The sequence below is a fragment of the Aplidium turbinatum genome, chromosome 15 (genome assembly GCF_918807975.1).
Source record: "Aplidium turbinatum chromosome 15, kaAplTurb1.1, whole genome shotgun sequence".
Lineage (NCBI taxonomy): Eukaryota > Metazoa > Chordata > Ascidiacea > Aplousobranchia > Polyclinidae > Aplidium > Aplidium turbinatum.
In genome coordinates, this window is record NC_137486.1 from 13,363,380 (window position 1) to 13,391,192 (window position 27,813).

The 27,813-nt window shown below is 37.7% G+C and overlaps 1 protein-coding gene across 1 annotated transcript; it reads left to right on the top strand.

Moving 5' to 3' along the window:
* Positions 1–6,007: 6,007 nt before the first annotated feature.
* On the top strand, positions 6,008–7,355 carry LOC145784791 (uncharacterized). The gene is made up of 4 exons (XM_082596640.1): positions 6,008–6,232; positions 6,579–6,658; positions 6,785–6,913; positions 7,075–7,355. Exons 1-4 carry the CDS (start codon positions 6,067–6,069, stop codon positions 7,141–7,143), a joined length of 444 nt encoding a protein of 147 aa, XP_082452766.1. The 5' UTR covers positions 6,008–6,066; the 3' UTR covers positions 7,144–7,355.
* Positions 7,356–27,813: the final 20,458 nt, after the last annotated feature.

The window sequence follows — 27,813 nt, forward strand, 5'->3', positions numbered from 1 at the left end:
ATTTCATGTAGTAGGCCTTTAATAACGTTTCTCCATTGGATACACAACTATTGGCTGTGTTCATCAAGGAAGTTATGCCAGATTTTAACATTTGCGAGCAATTTCTCACTTTTCGTTCCATTCACGGCGCAACGAAAGGGGCAGGCTGCCGGGAACCCGTTGGTCAACGTCGCCTTTTTTTTCCGCCCAAACGCCTTTCGCGCAACGCCTTTTCGCCTTGCATGCAAGAGTGAGATCTCCCGAGGATCAGCGTTGGCAAGTCGACCCTTGTGTTCTGTCAGAAACAACTTACGTTTGTGGTACTGAAGTAGAGCAAAATCCCGAAAACGGATTCAGCTGCTTCGTGCCACAAAGTCATGTATGCTTCGTGAATTTCGTGCAAGTCTTGCAGAAGCACTTTTGAACCCGTCAAAGCTGTAGCCTACACAGATGCATAGAGGAGTATCCTTTCATGTTAGGAAAGAATCAAGGTCTTTTATATGAACTCATTAGATGGCGTGACGAGGATATCATTTTACCCCTGTAGTGTGGCACCACTGCATAAAAGTGTCGTTAAGTCACCAAAGATATCTAAATAATGGGATACAAATCGTAACAACAGTAAATTGGATTCGTGAAAATACGCTTGATTTATCGCAAGTTTAAGCATTTTCTGGCAGATATTGATGCTGACTATGGAGACGTTCTCATTGTTACTGCCGTTTTGTGGGCCAGGTCTATGGATCAATTGAAAGTAGGATACAGTTATGAGTGACATAATTGGTGATTTTGAAAGTTGCACTAACCGTATCAATTCTTTCCCGCCTCTGATGAAAGTAGCCTATTTGCAACACCTTTGACAATAGACGCAGCCACCGCCCCTCCCCCTATTGATTTTCAGCTGGAGCTGCTAAGATATTGCAGTCAGATATGAAGCTGACACAACCATTCGAATGTGATTATTTACTTCACTTTAGGAATCGAGTCCCAGAAGGAAAGTATCCTAATTTGATAGCCAACGCACTGAAAAAAAATACACATAACATGATATACGTTCTTCTGGTGTAAACTAAGCTGAACTATCACAAGTTGTATAAGGTGATAATAGTAGACAGTACCTTGTAGCCTACGTTGTAGGAGAAGGGGCCCAGACAACCACTTTATCTGGTCCAGATCCGACCTGGACCACAAAAGTTATTGTTTAGATGGAGACACGTTTGATGGACTTTTTCAATTTTACTGAAACTCTTCAACAAAGAAATTATTGAAATTCTTCTGTGGTCTTGCACCAAAAAATTTTTTAAACATAACTTCAATTTTAAACCAAAGCTTGTTGCATAAACTGATGTGGAAATCCAGTTTTAATTTGACGAATTTGGTCAAATACGAAGTGCTCGCTGTGATCAAAAAACCATTATTGGACCTAAAAATGCACAAAAGCGACCAAAACAAAGTTGAATTTGTCAAAAAAATCTTGGGGAAAAGCTCCCCAGGTCCCATACCAAGCTATTTTATTTTGCAACCTTCAATTTTATTTTTTGGACTTCAACTTTTTTATTGTCCACTTATATTGTATAAGTCTTACAAATTTCGATCGGTTGAAACTCTGGGGCACCTCACAATTTTTTTTCTAGATTTGCCACTAGCAACACAACGGATGATGCCGTTGCGGTCAATAAGAGGAACAAAGTCTAGAACTCTAAAACCTAAATTGGCTATTAGGTGAAGTGTTGGCACTCTGAGTTTAATATAAATTTTTACTAATAGCTAGAGGTGTTAGCGGCCTATCTGGCAAAAAGGACTTTACCCTTTCTGACTTAAACATGAAAACTGAATTCCTAATTAGGTTAGATTTTGAATCAAAAAGTGCCAGTGGGTAGGCTATCAAACAGAGTGGAAAATTTCTACATGCTACCCTGCAAAATGTTAGAATCATTGCATTGAATTCTTTTAAATTCAAACGAAAAAATGGTTAAACGAAATATTTTTGAGAAATAACAAATTTCAGCTATTGATTTTGTTTGTTTAATAATCCCCTATTAAGTAGATCACCGTAGGCCGTGCTAAGACACAGGGGTGCGGTTTATGTATCACATGCCGCCATTTACTTTGTTTCTTTTTGCCTTTCATTGACTTACATAGGCTATCTCAAATATGACGTTATTTGCCAGCTTTTGACATCTCCTTGAAGGACTCGTGTGTTCTTTGAATAACCCCCAATATTGAAATGAGTAAGTAGGCAATGGAAGTGGTAGGCTAAAGATACATCTCCTTCGCTCCATATGGAAACTATATCCAAATTTTGAAAACTACAGTGTGTGTTATATATATTTTTTATCTTTTACTCCTAGCCAACCTCCATTTCTCTACAAAATTATATGCTTAGTATCATCAGAACTTTTTGCGTCACAAACCTTCAACAATTATGAAAATATAAAGAGCAAATCATAACTTGCTATAACAAACAAGAAAGGCCCCTCATCGCCATGATTCGTAACATGCAATTAGTCTGCAATTGCATCAACGGTTGTAAGTGCTCAGCATCTGCAAGTGACCAATTTTAAAATTGCGATTTAGCCAAGCCATTTATGGAAAATGCAGGGACAATAACAGCGAAAATTTTCCTGAGGCCAAGTCGGTATAGCTGTTTGTTTAACGTATTACATGGGCGCTGGTTGTTAACATACGTATACTGCCTGACTAGATTAACCTGATAAACCGAACAAGACACTTCGCTTCGTCTTGTTGAACCAGTTTGAGTCAAAGCGGTTTTTGCCTCAGACAGGTCATACTTAGTTTTTTCACACACAGTTAGATCAAAATTCTGTTCGTTCAAGTTTAGATAATCATCAGTGACTTATTTTTACTGCATACAAAGAAATATTTTATTGTAGCTTTAAAGCTAGCAAATAGGCTTATACCTTTTAATCATTTGTTGCTGGTGCTTCATTGAGATTAAAAATCTTTTTACAACTTTTAGTCTACTCTCCATCAATGTGCCATCGTAAATTGATAATAACGTAGAATTTTGTTTTTACTTTGTAGAATATTTATATCAAAACTGTTCAACATTTGCTAGGTGAATCAGAACACGGTCAGCTGTTAAATTCACGCAATTTTTAGCATTATGATATGTATTGATTGATTGAAGCGGCCAGGAATTTACTTTAAAATGTTAGCATTAAAAAAAAACTTTTCGTGGAAAAAGCAGAATAAGCTGCTTATCGGTGATAGGTCTCGATAAGTTTGAAATTGTTATTTCTATCGAATAAACCACACTTCTTTTAAGATCAAATTATGATTGTCTTCCAAGAGTTCCATTTACAGTAAGTTTTGTCAAGGACTCAATAAGTGACTCTACAAAGCAGTAAATAGGGCTACACAGGTTGCATGCAGTCGATGAAATGAACACATTATCGTATTGCTTGTCTACTGTCAAAACTACAATCAAACAATATTATGTGCTTACTAAAGTGTAATTTTTTAGTATGTTTCATTTTCTTTAAATATGAAAAGTTCAACTGCAACAACTTTGCTGCAGTTAAAAAATTTGTAACATATCCTTTAGCGGCAAAGTTTTGTGTAGCCAGGGCCGATAATTTCAGGGTTGAGAAAAACCCGTTTTTTTTGAGTTTTATTGGCTTTTATTTAAAAAAGATGCAAATAAGGTAGATTCATTTCACCTCAAATACTACTTTTCACCAATGAAATGCCTCTTACTCATAGTACATGCTGGCATAACTCAATAAAATAATGCAATAGGGCTGTTTAACTATGAGGCCTTCTTGCTATGAGTTTTAGTGTAGTACAAAGTGGCATTACTTGATTTTTGTGTACAGAAATATCCACTGTGTTTTCAATTTATCCTTGGAAATTTCCTTCACAATCACATCCTTAAGTCCTAATTTGAAGTTTGTTTTAAGTACCTTGTAGTACTTTGGTTTATTTTTTCAATTTTTTGATAAAAAATGGACAAATATGATGCTCTGGGTTTTTTTATGGTTTTTTAAGTGGGTTTTTAAAAAATTTCACCCGTTTTTTTGGGTTGGGTAAAATACCGACAACCCTGGATAATTTGGGTCCGATACCAAATGATCTTCAGTCCCCAAAGGCATTTCTAAGAAAAACACAATATACCCAAAGAATATGCGGTGGTTTTTTAAGTTTTCAAGCCTCTAAGATTTCCCAAGGCCCGGGTTCAAAATTACCCCCTAGACACCCCTGTAAACGTTATTGCGTGTGGCTCTGTTAAATACTAGCCTATTGCGAAAGCTAGGCCTATTAATTTTTTAATCCATTTTCGCTAACTGTTTTAATTATTGTTTTTATTACGTCAAAGTATTAAACACCATTGGGCCTTTAGATGATCCGATTCTAAAAGTAATGAATTTTTGCCATACAAAATAGGGATAGCCTACCATTTATGCAGTGGCCCCAACTGTATTCGCTTGATTTTCTTAGTCTGTGATCGATTAAACGGAACAAAGTATGGACCTAAAGTACCTATTTTTAGCTGTGCAGTACAAAGATATCAAATTTTCTCAAGGTCACTTCAAATAAGGTCGAACTACTTCAGTGGAGGCTGCCTAATTAATTCCTGCTTGTTATTTGGTGATTTAAAAACAGTATCACAATAGGCTACTTTCTGTACATACACAGACGAGTCTTGGGGGAGCTTTAAAGCGTTAAGACTTCTACACAACTTACAGTATTTTGTTACATTTTTATGTCAATGTTTTCTTCCGCACTAAAGTGAACCACATCACTACTTGGTAGATCTCGTGATAAACTACAAATCTTGATCTGAAAGAAACAACAAAATTTTAATTTAGCTTCAAATGAACTTTTGAAATGGGGTAGAGAATTTTGTTTCATTTCGAGCCATTTTGTATGACGTGCAAGTTCTATTCGTTTTACCCAAATAAAAATTATCTCAACACCTTTCGGTCTATTGACCGTTGAGGCAAATCGATTTTATTTATTTTGAAAATCAACTGCTATTCGAAATTTTTGTTTGGTAATTGCTTGAGGTTGACTTGCTGCCTGTCCCGGTATCCTTCAAAGAAGTTGGATTAGACAATTAGCTAAACCAAATCAATGCTATAATTTCTTGCGATCTTTTTGGGAAAGAGCTTATTGTCTCTTTGTAGCTTCTTGCCTTGAATGTTGCGATGCCACGACCCGTGAAGACACATGCTTGTCAACATATTGTTGCCAGTGAAAATTTCTGTTTGAATCTTGCAAAAAAAGGAGAGTTAAAACTGACAAGGCGTGTGATCCGTCTAAAAAAATCAAGTTTTTCTACTTGAACCAAAGGTCCGTCATGCCTTCTTTCACTTCCGCAGTTGTGCTACTTAAAGAACAGTGCTTGCAAAAATTTTCACATTTGGTGAATGGTTTGTCCTCAGCACTGCAGAAAATTTTTACGACAAGCTAAAATTTCACATTTTATTTTACTGGAGAAAATTTTTAGAAGAAAACAAACTTAATTATTTTAATTTTGTGAGGCTGGGAAGAAAAATGAATGTAAAATAAATTAATCCTGGTCTAACCATAGTGATAATGATGTAATCTCAAAGTAAAACAAAAAATGAAGTGACATAAAATGTATGTGGGTGATAGAATTAACTTTTTTTTGTGAACAGTTTCTAAAATCAATAACAAAACAAAATTTATATAATCAGTCAATGCAGGAATATTAACATTCAAATTTTAGTTTCTGAATTAAATTATTTTGCTTGAAACGTCGGTAACTTTTCAGCTTGAAGTTTTGTTTCATGTTAAGGCATCGAACAAAACATATCTTCAACATTATGTTGAGCATGATAACTTTTTTGAAATAGACTTATTTTTACTATAACCCTATTTTTTGTAATATGATAATTCATATTCTGCGCTAATAAAGTTTATTTTAATGTATAGCAGCATATGATTTTTCCAGCATTGCTTTCTCGTGCTTTCGTTCATACTGCGACTTAGCCTACAAACTAATTTATTCTAGTTCGTATGTCTCTCAAGCAGAGTCTTGAGGCTTTTACTGAAAGCGCTTTTTCTTTCAGATTTCTCAGCTAATAGTTAATAGTCGAAATGAAGTTTTCACTCATCGTATGCTTATTGCTCCTCGTAGCGGCATTCACTCAAGCAGGTGAAGTCCCACCAGGTGGCGGTAATGGAGACGGCAATGGCGACGGTAATGGCGATAATGGCGATGGCGATAATGGTGACGGTGGTGACGGTGATGGTGAAGTCGTCAGTAAGAGAAATCGTTTTGATACTTTTCAGACTTACTTTATTAAACGCGTAAGCCTAATGGGATAAAACACATAAAATATAAAAAGATAATGCATCTCATCCAACGCAGATGCAACGATCGTTGTAAAAACAAACTAAATTATTAAAGACGCTTCAAAAGATATACATTTTTTGTTACTTTTATATGAAAAGATAATCTTTATTTTATTTTGCATTTTACAATCAGTGTTCAGTTTAACTTTAGTAATTGTTTACTTTACAGTAGCAAAGCGGTTTTTCAAGTAGTTAATTTGAAATCAGAACAAATTTCACGAGATATTTAGCTTTGGTTATTGATTTTTCCACAGCCGCGCTTATGTGCTTCGTTGGCGAAATTGTCAATATGGAAGGAGCTGAAAATGTGACACTTGAAGCCTGCTCAACTGGGGTCAGTCAATATGGAATTGTTTGATTAATTTCTTTTGTACATTTTCGCTTCGTATCGTAACCATTTCGTTTGCCAATGTAAAAGATTTGGACAAGACCTGAGTTGTAAACCAAACTTGTTTTGCAGGATGTCTGTCAAACTTACTTTGAAAGCAAAGTCGGATTCCTTAGCATTGTCCGTGAATGCAAACAACGACAAGCTTGCATGAACAATGCCAACGGTAACGTCCCAAAGTGCTACCCAGGAGAAAACGACGTAAGCATCTCTAAATATTTTCATACTTTTTTTTTCCGTTTTCAAAAACAGTTTTAACAAAAAATTTTGTGAATTTTGTGAGTGCAATTTTGACAGATTTTGTTTACAAGTTATTCTAACATTGAAATCTGCAATATTTTGGTAATTTTTTTCTCTCGCAGGTTCAATTGTGCCATTTCTGTTGCGATACTGACGGATGCAATGCCTCTGTCGAAATTCCAGATCAATAATAGGTTCAAAGGTCACGCTCTATGACTTTTAACAACATGGAATCATAACGCGTGAATGAAATGTGTTTCAGTACAATCATTGGTATCAATTTTTGATTTTTCTTGCGAAGTACAATATAATTACTGACATGCGTAATAGCGGCTTCACCATGATCTCACTCGTGTAGTGCAAGTTACAATAAAAAAAAGATGTTTTGTCCTTTTTTTGTGCATATCAGTGTGATTATGTTGGTCGAACTGATATTGGAAGATTGATTGAAGATGCAAAAGAATACCGACCAAATATAATAATTGCACCCAAATAATTTTTGCGTCGGATCATACACTACCTTAAACTTTTACTGCTACCAGTAGTCTAGTGTAGCTTATAAATGTACTTTGTCAACTATCTTACACTTACAAGTTTTTCTGGACAAATGCCTAAACACCTCATCATAATTATCACACTAAATGTGCAGTAGCTGGTAATTTAAGAGTAGCCTATAAGTAGCTGATTCTGTAAAGAGATGGCTTCTGGAATTTAACGTAGTCTGCCAGTAGGCCCACCTCTCAAATAGCACAAACAATACAAATAATTCAGTTCAGTTTGTTTTTATTTCAGTCTATCACTACGAAAAACAATATATGCCAAGCATAGCACATGTCTAGAAAATGGTAAAAGAGACAAAATGCAGACGTTATAACGTGCTTGATACCAAAACGAGACAGGCCTAATCAGTTTAAAATATGGCACGTCGCAATACTAGTGCAAAGGGATAAAATACAAATATTTCAAAAGCATGAGTTGAAAAGATTAAATTAAAACACAATTCCTCGCAGTTTTCAAATGTTATCTTAAAAAGTATAAAATTTGTACTCTAGGTACATTATCAAAGTCATACAAAGTCGTACATTAATTATAATTATGATCAAAGCATCATCGGAATACAAGTAGACATGAATGACAAATCTATCTGTTTTGTTGACATTAACATGCCATATTGTTGTACAGCAAACAGAGAAGAATTCCAAGACCATTTGGGTAAATTAAGTGCTTTACACCTCCAACTTAATAATTGTAACATATGTCTAATAGGAGATTTCAACGCCAGCCAAACAAATCAGTTTGGAAATATGTTAGACAAATTCTGTCATGACAATGACTTTGTTATCTCTGACCATGAATTGTTACAAGCTAATACCTTCACTTATGTAAGTGAAGCACATGGCACAACCAGTTGGATCGACCATTGCTTAAGTACAAAATCAGTGCATTCTACAATTCAAGAATTAAAGGTTCTACAGGCAGGGCTTCCGAGAGAAATTTTCACTAGGGGTAAGTTACGAAGAGTCATTCCGGGCCCCCTCTCACTCCGGGCCCCCTTTATCTAGGGTAAAACGCGTGATGTTTGCTTAGGCGTATTGCACACCATACAACACTTTACTCCAAAATTGGACATATTTCTCTTAAATATAGCCTATAATTATTCCTGATGAGCATGATACTATGTGGTGTCGAAAACGTTGGATTTTGTATGTTTTTTCTTTTTTTTCTGTGTGTTCAATAAAAATGTTAAATCCGTTAACGTTACTGAGTGTTATATGTATCTTGTACACAGTGTTGGGCGCGATAACTCATTTTTCAGTTAAGCGATAACGATAATCGATAAACGAAAAATGCCTAAAGCGATAACGATAAACAATGAATCAAAAAAAAGTTAAGCGATAACGATAAACGATAAATTATCGCCGATAATGTCCGATAACGATAATTTTTTTTTTGATTAGCGCTGTCCAATTCCATGCAGCACGAACTGTTTTCATCAACACGACAAAAAATCGAACATAATATACTGTAAAGGGACAAAACTTTTTGTAGTTATGCATGAATAGAATCGCAACAGCGGCAGTAGGTATCGAATCTTCAACCTCTTGATCCAGAATCAAACCACTGAGATAACCGCCGTGCTTATAATTATACCTTCAGATACCAGTTGGATGCTTTTATCAAAATGAAAATACCATAAAAAATTCCAAACTTATTTGTATTTTGCTTTCTGCATAAAGGGCTGTTTACAGCAAAGTCAGCAATAATTGAAAAAATTCCAAAAAACGCAAAATGCTTGAAAATTTATCAGTAATCTTAAGCGTTATTGGTAGTAAAAATGTGCATACTGTGAAATCCATCAAGCTTGTCAAAATTGTCGTGTTTGTTTAAGAACAATAACATAATTATCGTAATTTACTGATAATTTCAGATAATTTTTTTTGTTTTCTTTGTGAACACCACCATTAAAGCAATGGCATAACGCTGAGTTGTTGAGATAAGAATTACAATATATAGGCACTGTATTAGTGGGAATAAAAATATATGATTGAGGTAGGCTATGTTGCATAGGTAAATGAGAAAGGTTATACTGTATTTGGCACAATTTTACCACGCAACTCGATGCGCCTATTGTCATGCAAAAACTACTACAAGATGCAAAAACTGTGATGTCGGTCTGCATGTCATTTGCTTCAAGCAATATCATATTCCGCAATGACTTGTTTCAGTGATGTTGTGTTCCTTTGCTAATTTTCATCTTCATATTTTTTGAACTTTCATTTCAATAAAATGCTTGATGACAATAATGACATGACAAGACATGAACAAGACATTTCCCATTTATCACTTTGAGCGATAAGTAAAATGTAATAACGCTTAAGCATCAGCCTACGCACAAGAAACTTGTGAAATTTGATAACGGATTTTCCTAGCATCTTATATATAAGACGGCTTTTTTCTCAAAAAGTACAAACACAATTAGAAAAAAAATAATTGTGATATATTTTTTAGGTCATAATTATGTAATATTTAAATTTTCCGAAAATTTTTTTAAGTAGGCCCTACTTTCACTTTCGGCACAAATGGGTTAACTTTTTAAGTTAAATGGCACTTACGCATTTGGTTATTATTTTTGGATTAAAGTTATATCGCCAAGCTAGAAAAAAAATCGATCTTACAGTCTATAACCGATCTTGTGTTGTTATTGTGTGTGAATTTTGTCTTTTAATCTGAGTTTGTGACATAACCGCACGTCTCAAGGCAAGTTCTTGCAATTTTTGTTAATCTACTCATCTAAAGATTTAATGCGCTTAAAACAGTAAGTTTCATGTTTTGACGAGAGAGATTTTATTTTTTTACTACGATTACTAAAAACTAACACTTCCAACGAAAAAAGAAAACACAAGAATAAAATAGTTGATTGTGAGGTGGCGCGAAAGACCATGTTTCCTATGTAAAAGCGGCCTCGTATTGCGACACTTTCACAAACCACTTGCCAATTTCTTTCGCTTCGCTTCAAAGGAATCTGTACTGTCTGTGCGCTTACATTTTAATTGTAAAATTCTCTCGCGATTGCTGATTGCAGCAAAACAACAAGAGACTTGTTGTATGCATTTCATTGCATTGCAATTTGCAACTCTAAAAATTATTGTGTGGTCAGGGCCGTCGCTGCAGGAGGGCGTGCCCCCTCCCCTGACAACGACCTGTGCACACACACTTCAGGCACTGAAGAAAAACTGGTTTTAATTTTAGTTTCATTAACTAGGTGGCTAGTAAAAATATTACTTTTCATGGTCTTTCCACTTGTGTATTGATCCGAAATAAAATTTATCGGCGATTAATTATCGGCGATAATCAAATATTGCCTTTGGCAATAACGATAAACGATAACTGAAAAAATAATTGAGCGATAACGATAAGCGATAAAAATTTATCGCCGATAATTATCGCCGATAATGCCCATCACTGCTTGTACAACAAGTCAAGCTCTCTACCAAGGCTCAAACATAACATCTTGTTAAAACATTATCAAATTAATCATCTGACAAATAACCTTTCTTCATTAACTTTTGCATTCTCCACATGCCTCGCAGAGGTGAACGAAGCCACTTTTTCTGACTCCTGCTCCTCTCCTGCTCCAACTCCGAAATTCATTTTGAATAAAATAAGCGTGAAGCTAGTTTTTTCAAATAGTTTTTTCAAATAGTCAAACACAAAAAAGCCCAAAAACACAAGGGCTTTTTAAAAAAGTCCGGGTTTTTCTCAACCTTGCCTTTGCTGCATTATATATGACCCCCCCCCCCCCCCCCCCCCGGACAGGAGAATAACCAACTTTTATGATTTAATTTAGGGTACTTTTAACAGAGCATTTTTGCACGTAAAGCATTGAATAACCACTTTGGGCCCCTAATTTCTTTCCGGACTCTTTTTCTACATTACGGGCCCCCAAGGACTAACAAATTACAACTTATATGCTTGAATTTAGTCGTTTAGGATAGTGTGAACCAAAGATTTTTGCGCGTAAACTATAAAATCACAATTTCGGGCCCCCCAACAATCACAGGCCTGAGCCCTCAAGGGTACGCCGTACCCTCCGTACCCCCCTCTCATAGGCCATGTTTACAGGAGTTCATAACCTCTGACCATAAACCTCTTGCAGTAACTTTCACTCGTGAAAACCTCCCAAGAGTGGAAATGGATAGTGGGTCTTTGTTGATGAAACCTAGCAAGATCCAATGGCAGTATCTTTCTCAGCAGCAAAAAGAAGACTATAGAAGTTCAAGCAAGTATTTTCTTTCACAAGTACCTATACCATCCAAAACCATTAACTGTACAGACCCCAATTGTAGTAATGATCTTCATCAAAGAGAAGTTGAATTGTTTTATGATAACTTGATACATGCTCTACATATGTCAGCAAATCCGTTTTCTCAGACACTCAAAAAAAAGATCCAAATTAGAAATCACAGGATGGAATGACAAAGTTCACACTGCTCACAAAGTTGCTAGAAATGCTTATCTAGAATGGTTGTCGAGTGGTAAGCCTCTCACTGGCCTTACTTTTAACAAGATGAAAACATCTAGAAAAAATTTTAAATATGCATTACGGAAATGTCGATCAGAGACTGCACACTGCACAGCTTAAAGCTGATTCTCTTGCTGAAGCCCTTCATCATGAAGATTCGCGAAAATCATTTTGGCAAAAAATTAAGTCCTCTAACGTTAAAGGTCCTATCTCTTCAACAGTAGGAGGAGCAATTGGGTCTACTGCGGTGACTGAGATGTGGAAAAATTATTATGGCGATTTATTAAACTCTGTGCGTTACAATCCGACAAGTGAAGCAATAGACATGTTGATGCAAGACACTGAAGCCTATGCCAATATCGAGAAATATCAATGCACTACTGAAACGATACAAATGCTACTATGCAAATTACCCTTTAATAAATCCGCTGAAAAAATAAAATTACAGCCGAACATCTAGTATATGCAGATGAACTATTGTGCTTCTTATTCAGCTTATTGTTTAACGTACGCCTTTCTCATAGTATGCTGCCTTCACCTTGTTTAAATACCATAATTATCCCTGTTTGTAAGAATAACAAAGGCAATATTCAGGATGCTGGAAATTACAGACCCATTGCAGTGGCAACTATAGTGTCCAAACTATTTGAACATTATATCCTTGAGCATATTTCACCGTTTTTAAATACATCTGACAATCAGTTTGGATTTAAGCCAAAACATGGCACAGATTTATGTGTTTATCTTTATAAACAAACAGTATCTCATTACATACACAACAATAGTCCTGTGTTTAGTGTATTTCTGGATGCATCCAAAGCATTTGATAGAGTTAATCACAATATCTTATTTAACAAGTTAGTTTCACGGAATGTTCCTATGTGTTTTGTACGATTATTGAAGCATTGGTATTGTCACAAATTCAATTGTTCAGCTGCTTGTGCGTTCAGTCTAGCCCAGTTATGGTGACCTATCATGGTCCTTTTTACTTTATTATGTTATTGTGTGATTTTATTTTGGCAACTCTGGTCAAAGTTCATTTTCAGCTGAGGCATGGCTTATTGCTAGACAAAGGAAAGCTTACTTTATCTGTTTTTGACCTTTATGTATCATAGTTGAGTAAAAGGGTCAATTATTCTGTTATAGTTGAGTAAAACTGTCGTTTATCCTGTGTCGTCTGTAATAACTAGATAGTTATTACTTTACCTTAAGTATTTGCCTGACCAGTTAGCCCAGCTCTGCAGTTATAATGAGACTGTAAGTAACCTCTAATTTTTATCCATTTACTTGGTTAACTAAGAGAACTGGGGTGTGCTATGTATTTCTAACCGCCATTCTTTTTGTTTTTCATGCTCGGATTCTATTTGAATAAGACTTGATTAATGTTGTAAACTGTATTTAATAAAGTGACTAAGGCTACACAAAAAGTGCTTCTTGCATATCAGTCCGCGCGCGTTTGTAAATCAGACAAACCGTGACAGGTATAAAGAACAAATAATGAGAATAAAGTGGGGGAATCAAATTTCTGACCCTTTCCATGTCATCAACGGAGTAAGGCAGGGAGGGGTTTTAAGTCCTTACCTGTTTTCTTTGTATATAGATGACTTATCGACTGAATTAAATTCCCTAGATGTCGGATGTAATACTGGTTCATCTCACTTGAATCACCTAATGTTTGCAGATGACTTGTGTGTATTTAGTCCAAGTGCTAAAGGTACACAAAAACTCATTGATGTCTGTGAATCCTATGCTACTAGACATGACATTATTTTCAACTGTAACAAAACTGTTGGATTGGTCCATCAATGTCGCAAATTTAAAGTTTTGACTTCTCCATGCATGCGGCTGTACAATACACAAATTAAATTTGTTAGACAAGTGAAATATTTAGGTATAATGATTGATGATACCATCAGTGATGACGCGGGTATTAAAAGGCAAGTGCGATCTCTTTATGTCGCTGCTAATCAGCTTACGTCCAAGTTTGGAAATTGCTCTACCGAAGTTAAAAATGTAATGTACCAATCATATTGTATGCCAATGTATGGTTCGCAGCAGGCGCGAATCTAAGAGCTTTTTTCGGGGGGGGCCAGAAAATTTAAAAATCAATTAAAAAGAAAGAAAAAGCTAAACAGATATGATCAATGATACTACGACATAGCCTATACGATATGCTAGAAAATAGACATTAAAACAACCATTTTCATCAATTGTGATGCCGAGGGACTAATATCAGCTGTTTAGAAGCATATCAAACCATTTGATGCGGAAACATACAATTTTTCACAAAATTTCGGGGGGGGCCCGGGCCCCCTGGGCCCCCCCCATAAATCCGCGCCTGGTTCGCAGCTATGGTGTAACTATAAAACTTCTACTTTAAATCGCATACGAGTTGCTTACAACGACTCGTACAGAATTATCCACAAGTTGTCGAGATGCGACAGTGCTAGAGTGTATCAGGTACAGAACGACGTGTTAACATTTGATGCTCTATTAAGAAAAAATTGCTATGCATTTGTAGAACGTTGCAAAAGATCAATTAATCCACTTTTGCGCAATATTATGTCTTCTGACTTCTATTTTAATTCTACATTTTATATTCACTACAACAGTATTTTGTACGTTGTTTGATGTAGCCTGCTTGATGTTGTGTTAGTCTGATATTTTGTGTGATGACTGTTAAAAGTTTGAATTCTATGGACTTTGTGTCTGATTGCAAATAAATAAAATAAATAAAAAAGTAGCCTAATACGATCATTGATCAATGGCCATGCATAATAAGTAATAGCTTTATTGCGCTGGTCTACAAAAAAAACTTCCATTTTCGAGTTGATTTCACTTTAACATTCATTTTGGGGTAATTTGAGAGCGAGAAATCCAAAAAGGAAGTGAGTTTTTTTCCATACATTAGGTTATCTTGCAATTTTAGAGTTTACTTTTCCGTAAGCGTTTTCATGTAGATGACGTCATTAAGTTACTTGTGTTTAACCTTCTTGGATTTCAATCTGCCATTGCATCTTTTTGTTGTAACTGTTTGGAAAATTGCTTATTTGTGCAAGAAAAATAGAACAAGTAACTCCATGTTTGTTCACTTTACTTTGAAAAAACACTTGTGGCTTTGAAATGTTTAAAAAAAGCTTAGATTCATTTGGTATTTCCAGAATATTTCGTTTCGACTAAAAACAATTGCTTTAAACTTTCTGATAATCATCGAATCAAGCTAGATTTCTTTAGAATTTGAGGTTAAAAGTTTTGGTAGCTGAAGTTTAGTTTTAATCAATTTTTCCACGGTTCAGAACTGAAGACTGAAGTCGATTGCAGACAAAAGTAGGCTATAGGTAGGGGGGTGTGTTATTTGACGAATTTCACGATGGCAACGTGGTACGGTGCTTAAAATATGTGGAGTAGTATCCAAATGCAGAATATGAAAACAATTATCATATTGGACCACCCTAACCCCCATGTACATGCCCCCTGAAAAGGGGGTATCCATAAATTCACCAAAATATGAGTTTTTAAGCCTTTTCACCAAACGACGTGTATGCTGGCGGTATTTATGGTGTTCCTATAGGGGTTTTCGGGGTCTGTGAGTTCAAATATGGCATTAGAAATTACCTCCAAAAATCCAATATAATGGTAATCCAATATGGCTGCCAAAATGGCGCTTAGAATGGGTACTTTCGTAAAGGCTAACCAAACATTGTCATGTAATATGTCGAATTATAGGTTTTCGGGGGCGTAGAATACGAATTCATGATTATTTCAAACGAAAAATTTCAGCGCTTTGTTAGATTCATGCCGTCAAGAACAGAATTTAAATCAGTCATCGTAACATCCGCTTTGCAACTCAAATTACTCAGGTAAGCTTTCAGATTGGCTCCATAAACAAAAGATGGCAGCTTTTTATGGTCTTTTAATAAACGAAAAATGTCACTTTGTTTTGGAACTGAGAGTGCAGTGTCACGGGCGTATCTGATCTCGAGGTATAACCGCTTCTGTTTCTCAATCTCTGTTATATTACTATTTAGAATCTCATCCACATCAGGTCTTTGTAAAAGGACCGCCTTGTTTTTTCAGTACCATGAGTTGAGTATCATAAACAATTAACTGTAGCAAGCCAGCCATCTTCAGTCTAGTGCATTGGATACTGCCAGACTTGTAACAAAGGACTTGCAGGACTGGTGAGCAAATATTGGTATTACCCTTAAATCGTGGCAAGCGATAGAACAGATGATCCTTACAGTTATTGAAGAATACAAACTAAGGAAGAGGAATAGGTCAACAGATACAGAGCCAAAAAAGGAGAGTTTTTGGCAAACACGAGGCAAACATTTTGGACTGGAGACAGAGCTTGGTAGAAGTTTTCTGCAACTGGCATGTAGACACCACATCCATGAGTTGATTGGGGGGCATCTTGCTCAATTGTGTATAGCCCAACCACATGATCCAATGAACAGCTGTTCAAGCAACTGGTGAACAATTGGAGCGAATTGAACCACAACTACACATTGATCGAGGTGACTGCTCCATAAAGAGAGTTGACAGGTTATATACATAACACCATCACCTTCCTTCAGACATGGATCGAGAACAGCACCAAGGAGACTCTTCAACATGACTACCTGGAGGTGACAGAACTAACACCGCTGTTTCTTGGAGGGATCGTTCCTGCCAGTTGGAGATCCATCACCATCAAAGCGCCTGGGGCATTCCACCATGCCCATTGGATTAGCAAAACTGTGTACACGTTTAAGGTGGCACTCTTCCGATGCCAGCTTGGGAATGTATATGCACCCGAAGAATTGGAAGACACCACTCACCAGTCTTGCTGTATTCTTGGCAATCTTTTACACGAAAGCGTAGTTAACGTGCAGGAGTGCTGCTGATGCACCATCGAATGACCTGGTACTAATGAAGAACCCCCTCAAGGCACCGGCCACCTCCTCCACAGTACACTCCAGCGCCTATCTGGAGGACAGCAGCGACTGAAATCAAGACGTCCATTTGTGCCCGCCGCACGACAGCTCCTGAACAATGTTGAAGATCTTGGAATAAGTGCGGCACACTGGACGAACTACACATGGAACATGGAGTGGCAAAACAACACCTCCCGACTCCGTGATTTCCTACCCGACGTCGATCCCCACCCTTTGGGAATGTCTCTCGCAAGACTTGCGTGGGTCCGGCTTAACCGCCTACGAACCGGCGTCGGTCGCTTTCGTTCAGACATGTGCAGATGGGGCCTGGCTCCCTCACCGGGATGCGAGTGTGGCGCCACAGACCAGACAGTAGATCATGTCGTCCATGACTGCCCAATCCATCAACCACCACATGGAACGCTTGGACTGAAGGCCCTGGATGACGAGACTGCCGAGTGGCTGATGACATCATGCCCAAACATATAGTCCGGAAGAACAGCTCATACGACGAAGAAGGCAGAGGCCAGTATCAGCAAGGACCCAATGATGTGGCCTGCCAAATTTCTCTCCTTTGTTGTTCTGGCCAGACAGAAGCTACAAAACCATATGTGGTATCTCTCAGAGAGATTGGTCTCTTTGGCACTCTTCTCAGAACGAACATCATCTGACAAACAGACAATGAGAAATGCTATGCTGATTGCTGAGGTACCATAACGCGACAGACAGTACACAGACAAGAAAACAGGAGATGCTAGCCTCATCAATTGGACACAAAAGCCCTCAAAGACTTCATTGGACATGACTCTTGGAGCATGTTTGAGCTCTTGAATATTGACTCCAGCTTTGTCAAGCTGCCCGTTGCACAATGGACCACCTCAGATAACTACCGTCATGGCAAGAAAGTTGTGGCCAACCTCCATGTTGTCAATGACGCAGCAAAGCGGGCACTAGGACTCGCCACAGATTTGAACACAAATAAAGCGTCCAAATGTGAAGAGCAGCTCGGCTCCAGGCACTATACAGAGTTGTGAAGGGTGTCCGAGAGAAGCTGCATGGACTGGCAACGTCATCTGAGGTTGTGACAAAAAAGTCACTGGCCTCCATTTTGTACAGTTGGGATTAATATGAATGTTTATTGTATGAGTTTGTATTGTGTACTGAAGTTACTTGGAAGTAATTGACTTCCATTGGTCAACAGAGGCATGTAGCTTTAGCAAGCACCGTCAAGCGCCTACAACGTAATGACAGAGCTATGGTAAGATGGACCTGCCTAGTCAAACCTGAAGACAACATCCAGTTTGAGACTCTGCTATCAAAGCTCAAATTAAAAGACATCAGTGAAGTCCTCCAATTAGGCAGATTGAGATGGCTTGGTCACGTTGAGCGCAGCTCAAGCTGGATCTCACAGGTCAGATGTGTTAACACCGCAGCACAGCGGGGTCAAGGTAGACCAAAACTTTCTTGGGAAGAACTTGTAAAACGTGACATTGTAGCCCTGAACATGGACTCTGCCAACCCAATAAATCGCGAGGTGTGGAGGGGAAGACTTCGTTCTCGACAGACAGACAGGCCACACCCTCGACATGAGGATTAATTCTTGGCCTGTATAATCAAAATTGGTTGATGATGATGGTACATTTCGGGATAACTAATTTTCATTTTGTTCAATAATTGACCATAAATGTGAAGAAAATATGTTTTCTTATTTAAAAGTGGAATTAATTGTTTCATAGACATCGTGTACAATATGTTCCATGCTCTTTGGCTGTCTTTTTTGCATATTTTGGTACCAAAATGAGCCCTGACAGTCATTCACAGCCTGAAAAATCACCAGTTTAGTCAAGTTGTTGTCTTGCCGGAAACGGTTGCTATATGGTAACGGACTGTCTGACCGTAAGATGTCATTGAAAAATAAAAATTTTATCATGGGTTTGCTCCTGATACCCATTCACAACTTTTAGGTGACTTAAAACTTCGTAGTATAAATTCTTAAAAATAACCCCTTTTTTGGCCCAGCCTAATAAAAGAGGATATTGCAAAACACAATGCAAAATAACAAGCATAATTCATCAGTATGAACATATATAAATACTCAGGTATATTCATTGCGCATGCCAGGAAAGAATAAGCCTACTTTTGGGATCAAATTCGTATTCTACGCCCTCGAAAACTTATAATTCGACATATCACACAACTATGTTTGGTCAAAATTTACAAAAGTACCCATTCCAAGCCTCATTTTGGCCGCCATATTGAAATACCGCCATATTGAAAATTCTTAGGAATTTTCTAATGTCCTATTTGAACACACAGACCCCGAAAAGCCACATAAGAGTAAGATAAATACCACCAAAACGCAAGTATAGTGGGTGAAAAGGCCAACAATCTCATATTTTTCTGAAAATAGGGGTACCTTTTATTCAGGGGGCATGTACATGGGGGTTAGGGGGATCGTATGTCGAATTTTCATAAATATTCTAGATTTTGATACTGCTCCACAAATTTTTAGCAGCGTACGGTATGAATCGACAATTAACACACCCCCCTACTATAGGCTACTTAGGTCCTAGATTTGCTTAAAAATTTCTTCAAGAGTTTTCAGTGTTTATTGCTTCTTTTTTCGTTTACAATTTGAATTTTAGCAAATTGATAATTGATAAGCTATTGAATCTATATAGAGAAAATTCTCTTTATTGTTTGAACTAATGAATTGTGTTTACACATTGCTTGATAAAATGTTAAACTTTTTATCATACGAAAGCTTCTTACGATAAAAAGCATTTGAACACTGAAACAATTGAATATAATTATTAGAAAATTTAATTCAGAAAGTTACTAAAAGTAGGGAAAATCCTGCAGAATATGACAAATCAGGAGGCATGGTTGGTTTTGAATCTTTATCCTCGGACTGAAAAAACCTCTGATAGGTTACTCCAGGCAGTTTTGCATGCTTGTAGAGGCTTTAAACTACTGACGCAGAGCCGCGGTTACCAAGATTGACAGAGTGAAATTTTCGATTGTTGTTAAAGCGTTGTTTCCGGAGAATTATTCCATCCACTAGGTGCCGCTGAACAGAGAGCAGTCCTTAAAATGTGGTTTTCAAGTGCACACTCTGAGAGCCAAACCAGCGCCGCTTGATCTTGAGTCGAGCACCCAACCACTGCCCTCTGAGTTGTGTAGGCTATTTTACAGGCTAACAACACCTGGTTAATTGTAAAGCAATTATTTAACTTGTTTTTTGGACATCTACTTTTTTCTTGGAGAGATTATTTTTAAAAAAGTCATAAAATTTATCAGCCAAAAAATGTCCTGTATAAACGCATTTATTCAATGCAAAAATAGCCAAAAGGCTGCACAACGCACGAATTCCTTTTAAAGGTCCCATTTTCTGCTCCGCAATTTATTCTCAGTAATATTCGCTTCTGTGTTTGGTAGACATGCCCAATAGGTAGAGAAAGCGCTTACAGACGACATTGCCGGAATCGCAGATTATCTGAAGTTGTAGACTTGTAGAGGTTGAAATGGAGCCTGGCAAAGACCACTGTCAAACACTTTCACTTTTGTCGTATGGAATCCACGCGCCAATTGTCAGTCTTTCTTGGTTGTAACCCCCAACCTCCTCCCCTTGGCTACGCCACCGGGCTTATCTGTGGCCGTTGTTGACTAGTAGGCTACACACGCAGGCTACAGTGACAGTAAACATAAAATCTGCTGAGTATAGATGCATTGACCTTATTAGTGTAAGAGGTGCTTTAAGACAGAAGTGTGCAACCTTCCTGCCAAATGCGGCCCGCGAAGCAAAAATAGGCTATGATGCCTGCGAAGACTTTGGAGTATGCGGTCACGCCAAGAATACTCACAAATGAAACATATTTATCCAGTAAATTTGTCAAGCGTTTTAATCGCGTTACGCAATTGAAGGTGCTACACTAGCGTTGGAGACGCTCTGGGAGTAGCCTAAACCTGACGTCCTGATTGAACTATTATGTAAAGAAAAATGACATTTACTGGGTAGCCTATACATCTTTCGCAAGCGTGGAATTGAACATTTGGTAGCCTGACGATGGAGCAACTTTATCGTCAGAGGCACCCGGGGCGTCCCTATCTGGGAGTTTTTAAAAACCTAGTGACATGGACTAATAACAGTAATAAGGAATTTGCAAACCTGATAAGAACAATGAGGGTAGAACGTAGAAGTCATACATTTTTTGAAGTTTAAAGGGAAGCCAGTTCATAAAATGAAAAGCTGGTTGTGTAATCTAATTTTCTTGGTTGATATAGCTACACACAGAGGAGAAGTGTGGGACCCATGGAATGGTTTTTGTTAATTGGCCATCATGTCCACAATTTCCTGATTTTTTTTCTACATTGTTGTGGGACTAACCTACCTCCACAACTAATTAATTTTCATTTTTTTTAATAGTGTATGACCGTTTAGTACTGTATAATTGTTCCAAGGGTCCCATTCATGTGTCACCAATGGAACACTTAATGGGACCTTTGAAACATTTAAACACTTCTGTAAAACATGCAATCTGGAAATTTTAAATTTTTGTGTCATTTGCAAAACATTTTTAACAAACAAAACAGCAGAGCCATACCAAGTCTTATTTTTGAGTATTTTAAATAAAAAAATAAACAAACTCACAATGCAAACGTAGGATTATTGTAGCTTATTTCAAAAACATCAGTTACAGTCTACAGATTTCTGCAGTTGTTATTCAAAAAATAGAGCTTTTGATTTATTTGGCTTAAAAGTAGGCAAAACCTAAACGGCAAGGGTCCGATAAAACGCTTAGGAATAGTCTGTTCTATTGGTCCCACATTGTTAATAAATTTAAAAACGACATTTTAACTTGTGTAAGCTCAGCTTGGGTAAGCTAAACCTATATTTACCTTTAAGCTTAATACTTTTACTTGTCGATGTGCCACAATTTATGGGTATATTTTCACTAAGACTAAAGAAAATTTCTTATATACAGAGAGCAAAAAAGCTTGTTTTCACCTAAGTTATAAAATCACACAAATGTTATTCAGTCAAAAAAGAAAGACATCTCCACTGTTTTGGTGTTGATTTGAAATAAGTTATAGAATTGGTGCGTCCTAATCGAAAAAAAATCTTTACTTTTTACAGGAGACTAAATAATCCGATGTTCCATTGGTCCCACTGTATCTATAGGTCTCACATCTCCCCTAAATGACTTCAACACATAACTGCATTAGCTGTAGAAAAATGGACAGTAGGTAACTTACCGTATGCAAATAACGTGTATAACTCAGATACGCATATTTGGCCCTGCTGTACAAAAGGTTGCACTCTCCTGCTTTAAAACAATATTTTCAAAATTTATTGAATGGGAAATTCCCGGAAATAAGGGCAAGTCATACTCGTAGGCTCATGCTGACGTTATAATCTGCCTGCCAGCACATTGAGAAGCAAATGTCTTCAGACTTTTCATGTCTGGTTGATTTTCAAACAAGTTTGACAACTTTTTAAAGATAGCTGAGATCTTTACCTCTGTTGACTAGAAGTGGCCAAACGGCGCTTATTCTGTTCAAAGAAAAATTTCAGAGGTCAACAGTGATATGTATTGCGCTAATATGCTGTTTTTAAAATAACACCACTATCAAAGAATTTTGTGCAGTTTGTAAAAATATTTTTATATGCAAATCATTAGTTGTCGAAAAGATATAAGTTGGTCTTTAGAACCTCTGAGAAATTTATGACGATATTATGACAGGCAAGGCCGTTCAGAAGATTATTTGGGGCCGGTACCAATAAGACCTTTGGGTCTCAAATCAAGACATTTCTATGGAAAATACACTAGGCTTATTATCCAAACAACATGTGGTGATTTCGTCAAGTTTCAGGGCGGCCTCTTGGAAAGGTACGCCCTACGGGCCCCTAAAATCATTCCTGGTCCGGGTTTTAAAAGTACCCCCTGTCAACCCTATTGATCATAGGCCTTGACTAAGTGGAGGGTTTGGGCCCCAAGGGTGAAGTAGGGGAGGGGAGGCAATTCTCCAACGAAATATTTTAAATAAACATTTTACCTTCTGGTGACTATTTATTAGGTTACCTCCTGATGTTAAAGATGATAACTAGCTTTTTGTATTTCCGACGTTTCGTCAGTCAGCACGACTAACTTTATCAAGGTGGCTAAAACAAGTTAACACAACCTTGTTGCTGAACAGGTTGCGTTAACCTGTTTTAGCCACCTTGATAAAGTTAGTCGTGCTGACTGACGAAACGTCGGAAATATAAAAAGCTAGTTATCATCGTTAACGTCAGGAGGTAACCTAGTGGTCACAGCGGTAAACCATAATTTCTTCGTGGGAAAATTGTAACATAAAGTTTCTGGATCCGTTCGTCTGCATGCAATGACCGAAAAGAAACATTCTTCTGGAAACATCTATTCGAGAATTGTATTTCTGTAAAAATAACCCACGGCTGTCGAAATTGGGTGCAACGCGATACACCACTAAACTTGTCACTACAATGCGAATTACTTGGATAAAAGACGGAAATTTTGTCCAGCTGGCAAGCACTAAGCAAAACAGTTAAATTTTATGCGACCAACTTGTTCAAGCAACAATTTTATCATGACGAGAATAAATTACGATATTTCAAACGCACGTAAGCAGTTACTGTGACGTAATAATCCACAGGCAATGATTGATTGATTGAATCTTTATCCTCGGACTGGGAAAGCTTTTGCAGAGCTTAATCCTGGCAGTTTCGCATACTTGTAGAGGCTTTAAATCACTGACGCAGGCCCAGTCACCGAGATTGACAGAGTGAAGTTTCCGATTGTTGAAGTCTTGTTGCCGGGGAATTATTAGGGCCATTTAAAGTCATTAAAGTCATATTTTTTTCTATGCATCAGTAAGTCGTGAAATCAATTTTAACGCAAAAACCGCATCCCTATGAGGTATATTAAGAAAGTTATGAAGTCATATAAAGTCATATTTTCCTGGTTAGGTCATAAATCAGCTTTTTAAGTTATATAGTCATATTTTTGAGTTATAAAGTCATACCGTTGTATACTTTAAATAAAAAGTACCAATTTAAGCGGTGAAGCAATTAAGCACTAAGAATGAAAGGCAATTTCTGATTGAACGAAGGCAAACTGTAGGATTAGCCTACATAACACTTACAGTCACAGACCTATATTTTATGAGGTCACACATTGCATTAAAGTGAAAGAAATAGTCAATGCATGGGAAGGTGAAGGAGTTATTGTAAAGAACGTCAAAAATTCAGTCAACGATCCAAAGTTGACTAGTCAGTTAACAGAAATATGCCTCCACTACAACAATATTTCAAACTTAATACTCAAAATGGAAAGTTGTACGTACACCATCAAAGAGGCCCATGCTGATCTAAATGCCCTTGATTTCGGAAAAGATCCGCTTGAGCTCAAAAATTACATTAAGAAGCGATTGGACAAAAACGATGTGAAACAAATTATGGAGCTACAAAGACAAGACATTTCACCAGCGCTTTATGCAAAACTGCAGAAGTGTCAACCCACATCAGCGTCTGTGGAGCGCTCATTTTCCTTACTAAAGTCATTTTTACGTCCAAATCGTAACTTCAAAAACTCTAACATTCCACACTACATGAAACTGTACTACAACAGTGGTTTAAAATAAAAATGGATGTGTATTACTGTTATGTTGCGTATGTTTTACTCTTTAGTTCCGTGAGTGACGTTGTTCGCATGTAAAAATAAACGATTTTCACATAAAGTCATATAAAGTCATATTTTCCAAAAAATAAAGTCATATTATTGATTTTTTAAGGTCATATAAAAATGGCCCTAGGAATTATTCCATCCATTAGATGCCGCTGAATGGAGAGCAGTCCTTAACATGCGTTGCTCAAGCGCACACCCCGAGAGTCGAACCAGCGCCGCTTGATCTTGAAGCTTCTTCGTTCCAGAAGTGACGCGCAAACCAATTGAGCTATCGGGGCGGACAATGATAAGATATTCAAGCAGCTGTTCAAGTTTGGCTCACACCTGCTCAAGCCCGGCCAACACCTGTTCAAGTAATTAAAGATTTAACGATGATGTAATGTTATGCTGCAGCTGCAAACGGTTGTGCAATTCAAGATTTAACGATGATGTAATCTTTGCTATTTTCTAGCAACAGTCCATGACGTAAGACGTCAGGTTTAGTAGACAACGGTTCTTGTGACGTTTGATATGAAAATTGTCCTTAACACCTAGTAAATAGTCACCAGAAGAACGCAAGTTACTTTAATTATCAAATGCCTGGTAAACAGTCTCACTCTGTTTTCATTTTACCTTCTATTACAGCATCATTTGACTGAGTTTTACTAACTTATTGATTTAGGCTGAAACTTCCCTCTGGATGCTACGCCAACTCGTTGCTGGGCTTACTACAATTTACAATAACTTACTTATTTGCCCCACCTCCTTAATATTTTTTGCTTGCTACGCCCCTAGGTAGTGACTTGACTGTCTAGCATAGCAATACAGTCAAGCGTATTGCACATACGCCTACATAACCCACTGATCCTTTTTTCTGATATATTTGTCCCAAGGATATCTAGAGAAGGGGATACGAAGGCTCGCAGCGATTGCCTTATTCTCATGACACTACCAGGGCGGTAGTTTGTAGTGCTTTAAACATGTGGTTCTTTTTTAAATCGTGGAGGGTTTTGTAGTGCAGCTGGTACAGCCAGCTACAGAAGACAGTTAGGGAACGTTCAAATATTACGTAACTCCTTCGAGGGGGAGGGGGGTTTATGCAAAGCGTTACGTTAGCGTCACATCGGGGGGGAGGGGTCTAAGCAAAACGTTACGTAACGCTTTCGAGTACGGAATGGTAGTTTTTTTGTGCTGAATTCGTAGTGAAAAAGCGTTACATGGGGGAGGGGGGTTGAAAATAAAACGTTACGTTGGCGTTACATGGGGGAGGGAAGGTAAAAAATTCGGAAAAAAGGCGTTATGGTACATAATATTTGAACGTTTCCTTAGCAAATGTTACGTAAAGCATATTTAAAGAATACTTGTTTGGAAAGACAATTGAAAAGTTACCAGTAAGCTGTTTTTCTTAACAAAGCCTTTGCAGTCGGCTAGATGTAAAGCACGTATATGGGTAGTTGAATTAACAAGCAACCATGAGCATGCTGTGAATATCCAGGCCTGATGCTAATAGCGCAATGCAAGTTATCATAACAAGATTTATTAAACTACAATCGGTGCCAATTGTCATTTTACGATAAACACAGATTATTTACGATAAACAAAAGCCCTTCAATTGTCAAACGTAATAAAAGCCTTCGTATCCCCTTCTTTAGATATCCCTGATTTGTCCTACCACATGACCTATCGCTGCTAGCAGCTCTACCTCATACAATAGGCTATATAATTACTATAAACACTACAAACCAGCTCAGTGATTTCGGATTTTAGTGCGGTTTCGCTTTCGGTAAATCTATCGATTCCAAGTCGGGTCAAGTTAAAGACTTAAAAACGATAGGCCTACCGATTACTTTCTTTCTTGCATAACGCAGTGACTATAAGTTGGCAGAGGTGGGCATTATAGTGCGCTACTTTAGTAGCCTACTACCGCTACTTTTTTGGTAGTTGTAGCGGCGCTACATTTTTGTTGGAGTAGCGACGTTACCTTTTTCCCAATGTAGCGGAGAGGCGTCACATTTTTTTCAGTCGCACTCCCGCTACTTTCCAATTAAAAGTTTTAAAAAAATGACTCGTTGTTGGAGATTTTTATGGCAACAAAGCGTGAAAAAATCAAGGCAGAAATCATTCGACTATTGCGGGAAACATCTAGTCATGTTGATACTGACAAGAGTGACACCAGCACCAGTCACGACTCTGAGGATAAATTTTTTGGTGTGTTTGTGCCATCGCATGAAGCGTCGGTATGGAAAGAAACGTCAATTGTGGAGGCTTTATTTCAGACAGAAGCAAGTGCTTGAGCTTTCCCAGTAGGCCTACCGATTTCTAACATATGTTTATTAAATACAACAACCCCTTTGCGATTCCTTCCAGTGCTGTGGTAGAGAAGGTAACAAAGGTACCATCAAAATTCCAAAAGGTACTATAAAAATTCCCTACTTTGAAATTTGACCAATCACAGTCGAGCTGATCAGTAGGGTAGGCACTTTAACATTTATTACTTTGAACTTTGTTTGGTAATTTTTCTTCTTTTATTGTCGCACTTGATTCCAAGCACTGACTAGTGACTGCCTCTTGCATGAAAAGTTTCCAAGATTCTCTGTTGTTTGCTTTGTGTATTTAGGTGTATGTTGGTGTTAGTTTTGTCGGTTTGTTGGTTTAAGTAGGTTAATCGTTGTCTGCGTTGGGCACGCTTCCCTTCAATTTTGCCTGTGAGAAAGAGATGTTCTAACTTTCCTTTTCGCTTTCGTTTGGTAATTACAAAGAAAAAAACAGCAATAGCAGTGGTGAGAATCAAACCCACATCAATGAAATGACTACCATCGCCCTAACCCTCGGCGACTGAAATCGAGACGTCCATTTGTACAGGCCGCACAACTCTTGATAAAAACTGCTAAAGACCAATCCATCAGTGCGGCTACCTGGGCGGTCAACCAGTGGAGCTAGGAGTGGAAGAAGAACTCCTCAAGACGCCAAAGTTTCATTTCCGACACCAGCCACCACCCAACCGGAACGCTTTTGCCAAGGAAGGCCTGGGTGCAGCTCAACAAACTGTGCATTGGAGTTGGACTATTCCTCTCAAACATGTACAAATGGGGAATGGCTCCATCAGCGATCTGTGGATGTGGCAAGGAGTCACAAACCGCAGACTACACCATCTGCAACTGCGCCATTTACCATGCGCCAAATTGTGTGCATGGTATGTGTGAACTGGATGACGAATCTATTCAGTGGCTGCTCGAAACC